At 38.9% G+C, this 4,579-nt stretch overlaps 1 protein-coding gene across 1 annotated transcript; it reads left to right on the forward strand.

Moving 5' to 3' along the window:
- The first annotated feature begins 233 nt into the window (after nucleotides 1-233).
- Nucleotides 234-1,905, forward strand: LOC117495009 (SLAM family member 9-like). Its single transcript, XM_034146067.1, has one exon. The coding sequence runs from the start codon at nucleotides 366-368 to the stop codon at nucleotides 1,371-1,373; it is 1,008 nt and encodes a 335-aa protein (XP_034001958.1). The 5' UTR covers nucleotides 234-365; the 3' UTR covers nucleotides 1,374-1,905.
- The last annotated feature ends 2,674 nt before the right edge of the window (nucleotides 1,906-4,579 follow it).

The following is a 4,579-nucleotide window of genomic DNA, read 5'->3' on the forward strand; positions in this document are numbered from 1 at the left end:
TGCAATCTTTTTTTCTTAACAGAAGTAAGACAACATATGTGGTACTGGGTCATGCTTATTGCAGTAAATTTCAACATAGGACACATATGTTACATATATATATTTTCCATGTCGGCAGAAAATGTTGGTTGCCACATGACTTTAACCAAGTTGTTGTCATCATCAGAGAACTGAAAGCAGACCTGACTAATCCTTCCTTCCTTAAAACTGACTACTCTTCAAGGACATATCATTTCAGTTCCTGCCACTCATTTGGACAGGACTGCTTCTTGATCAGGGCTTTCAAATCAAAGATAAAATTGAGAAAAAAATTATAATTACGCTCAAGTGATTTTTACGGATACGTTGATCTAGTCTTGTATACCATGGCGTGTCTTGCTGCCACTCTTGGTCTCGTCATTTTTTCAGGAATCATGGATCTCTCAGCAGCAAACAAAGACCCTTGTGATTTGTATGCCGTAGTTGGACAGAGTCTAACTCTGCCGTTTGTGTTTGAGGGACTTGGGGTACATGAGCTGAGATGGACTCATAATACAACGATCATTTTCCGCGGACAGCAGGGCAGAGTGTCTCATGGAAAAGCAGAGGACATCTCTAAAACCGGATCTCTTTTCCTGAAGAACCTACAATTCTCAAGTGCAGGGATCTACCAAGCAGATGTCGTGAATCTCAATCGTACTCTGGCTACAACATGGAATGGCAGTCTCTGTGTGATGGACAAGGTAGCGAAACCTCAACTCACTTACAATTGTGTCAAGACAAGTGCTGTTATTCTAAATTGCAATGTAGCTAATCCTCAGGGTTTGACGTTTTCATGGACTCTGGATGATAAGACTTTAATAAACGAATCTAAACAAACCCTGAGAATATCATTGGCACAGCAGAAAGTTGTGCGGAGCTTTACATGTAGTGTGGCAAACAAAGTCAGCAAGGAGAAGAGTGACACTGTCCGTCCAACCTGTGAAAGTCCACCACCGCCACCTTTGTTCTGTTTGAAATCCCAAACAGTTTTAGCAGTGCTGGCAGGAGGGGCAGGTCTGATTCTGTTTTTGCTCGTCATAATCATCATATTATGTTGCCGCTACAGACGCATCAAAACACAAATGAGACGCAGGGATCAAGAGGGGCTTAGGATGCCTTCTCTAAACAAACTAGAGCCTAACATCAGCCCAGATTATGAGACAATGCACCAAACTGAGGACGCTCCAACCGTGAGTCAAACTTCTTTACCCAAAGACTGTTATGACAATGTTACACAACCTGAAGCTCAGACTGAAAACAAGCCAGCACAGCTGTCCGCAGATGCTGAAGTACAAAAACCTTCCCCTGTGCCGAAGCCGAGGACGAAGAGCCCCAAGACACCAAACATCTGAATGTGCCTCTTACCATCCCAGGAGCTAAGACATCTAAAGGCTTTTTTTTTACCTTGATAATGTACAACTGAAAAAAAATGTGATTGCCTTTGTTACTTGTATACTTACATGGATGCTGTAAATAGATATTAGAAGTATGTGTGTCTAAGGACAATTAGCTTAATCATGATATGCTGTGGACCTGGGAAGTAGAGTTTGAAGCAGCAAAATCTTCTTTTTCGCTGCAACTTCAACATTGATATCATGGCTCATATATGTAGAATTGTCCTCATTAATGTTTTTAATTCAGCCAATATAGTGGTGGGGGTTCAAAGTCGGTGCAAACGAGGTGTTGTCTGATCACTAGTACATATGAGACAGGAAACTGTGGAGGAATTTCAATATTGATGTATTGTTTATCATTTGTTAAGGTTACTGATGGTCTTATCTGCTTATTTTCTTTTTTAACTGTAAAGCCAATGTTCTTCTGTGTCATGAATAAAGACATTTCCAGACGTTGTGGAAAAAATATGAAAAAATGTGACAATGCGTTGACCTGAACTTTTCACTATCTGACCTATTTTCATATATTTCTTAACACTTCTACTGAAACTTGCACACACTTAAATATTTTCTGTTATATAGATGAATCACACTATATGTATACATATGTTGCTATTGAAATTAATATGGATCTTATATTTGTAAGAAAAATAAGAGGAACTTATCTCTGTGAAACACGGTCCTCTGTTCCTGCTTCTTGGATGTCAGCATTCTTGCACTTATTAAAATGTGCTTGCTTGCAAGAAGTTATTAATAAAGGGAAAATAATCAATAGAGGAATGGATTAGCTAAGGAAAATATCTATTATCTCCAATGGGTAAATGGTAATCCACACATGAAAGTGTTTGCGGTCTCGCCTAATGCTGTGTGACAGCAACATAATGGAATCCCCCTGAGCATCATCGCCTAAAACTTACAAGCCAATGTCATCTTTTGTCGGGCCCTGCTCCTCTCCTGCGCTCTCTACATGGCTGAAATTTCAGTCCAGCCGGCAGGGATTTGGCAGTAAAGCTGGTATTGGCTCCTGGAACAATGCCATTTGTCTTTCTTGAGAAACACTGAGACTTGGCTGGCAACACGCCACGTCACTTCCCCACATCAGCTAAAAATGTGCACCATGTACTGTAGATATGAAGAAAGGGCAACACACATGCACAAGCTAAATGATCACATACAGCACACAAACAGCTGAATTATGTTGATTGAGTCAACTGAATCTCCAACAACATACAGTTTCTGCAGGGTAAGATGTCTTAAGCTGCATGTTTAGCCTAAATGTCATTGATCCATTTGATATTCATCAATATATTGAACTAAAACCCCAAAAGGTTAACTCCAGCGCGGCAATAGGGGTAAAGTCAAGTGTCAACAGTGTAATTTCATGGGGACTGTATATGTCTGAAGCCGAGTTTCCTGGCTTTATCTTTGATTATGATGGATAACTGAACGGACCTGCAGGGTACAGACCATGGGGACAGTGACACTCTGGCCCCTTCACCTGCAGATCGTTACTTAAAGGTCCCCTATTATACTGTTTTTCATCAATATATTATAGGTCTCAGATATATACAAAACATGTCTCTGAAGATTCAGGTGATAAGGTGGGCGGGGGTTACCTTGGTTGGTGATTGGCTAATGGTTACACAAGCCAAAAAATTGTTATGACATCATAAAGTGGCCAAAATCTGATCAGCTCATTTTCAGACAAGTTTTTATATAAATGGAGGTGTATTTTCAAATTCTAGCGCACTCAAGCTGGTTTCTCCAAAATGACCTACCCCACCTTTAAAGGTAGGGTAGGTAAGTTTGAGAAACCGGCTCGAGATACACTTTTTGTTATATTCCATGGAATGCTCTTAACATCCCGATAGCAATGAATATCTTAAGTGCTTTGACAAAAAATCCATAAAAAAATGTCATCTGTGGAAGCCGTAGTACTGTAAAAAGTACGACCAATCATTTTAGCCGGCCCGGCTAAAATAACTGGATGGCCTACCTGCCTGTCAGCCTTCCATCTGTGCACAAACTTATCTCGTGCCCTCATTGGTCATGTGCGCGTTCGTGTGTGTTGGAGGAGGGGCTCTGTAAGGAAGTGGCAGATTTTCTCCGGTTGTGTATTTTCAAATTCTAGCGATCTCGAGCCGGTTTCTCAAACTTACCTACCCTACCTTTAAGTGTATGTAACAATGTCACCTTAGAAAAGAGAAACCAAGATATTTCAGATCAAAAATGTAGTAACAGTAAACAAATGCTCTTTAAGCTTAATAAATTAATCAAAAGTATAGACTGTATTTTTAGTTAAGAAATCAGGTGTCTACCTACTGCATTAAAACATTTATTTAAAATAAAGATGAATTAAAGTCTAAATATAAACCAGAAATACAATTATTTGACTACGTTTACCTATCATATATCGATATTTATTTCAAAATATCCTGTAACATTGTGATCCTGCTTGTAATCTCTCTATTTTTTTTTTTTTTAAATGTAGCAGTAATATGATCACTTATTATTTTAATGTAATTGTAATAGAATAAAGATTTATTTTTCATGTATCATGATTAAATAATATCGTTATGTTATCTGGAACTCCACAAGCCTGGGTTTCATATTCCTCTACTGTGACCTTGTGTTAACATTTTTAATTAACATGCAAGTAAACTTTGATCTTCTTTTATCTGAAGGAAACACAGCTGAGGTCAAAGAGACCCAGACAGACTGTCAGTTGGACACTGGGTTGGAAAGTACCAGCAGAACCATGAGAAGAAGCGGGAGAAACGCTGGCTTAAAGCAGAGGCTGAACACGCCAAATACATCGCCTCCAAGAGCCATGGCCCCCAGAAAACCCTGCTGAATGAACTGACTGGTCCGTCTGCTAAAGCAGCAGCTTAAATTCCAGATCAACAGATTTTATTTTATTTTGTTGTTATTTACATTGTTTCTTGGTTTTCTTTATTGTGTTTTCTTAAGTATAAAAGTGTTCATTATAAAACTATCAAGTTGTTTTGTCTACTGTCTTACATACATTTTGGTTAAGATGTGTGGTAAGTAACTAAGTACATTTACTGAAGTATTAAGTACAATTTTGAGGTGCACATGCACAGGCACAGGTGTTTGCGGTCATTAGAGGAAATTAGATACAAATGGTGATACCTCAGAGTGGT

This window comes from Trematomus bernacchii, unplaced genomic scaffold (assembly GCF_902827165.1).
Source record: "Trematomus bernacchii unplaced genomic scaffold, fTreBer1.1, whole genome shotgun sequence".
NCBI classification, from domain to species: domain Eukaryota; kingdom Metazoa; phylum Chordata; class Actinopteri; order Perciformes; family Nototheniidae; genus Trematomus; species Trematomus bernacchii.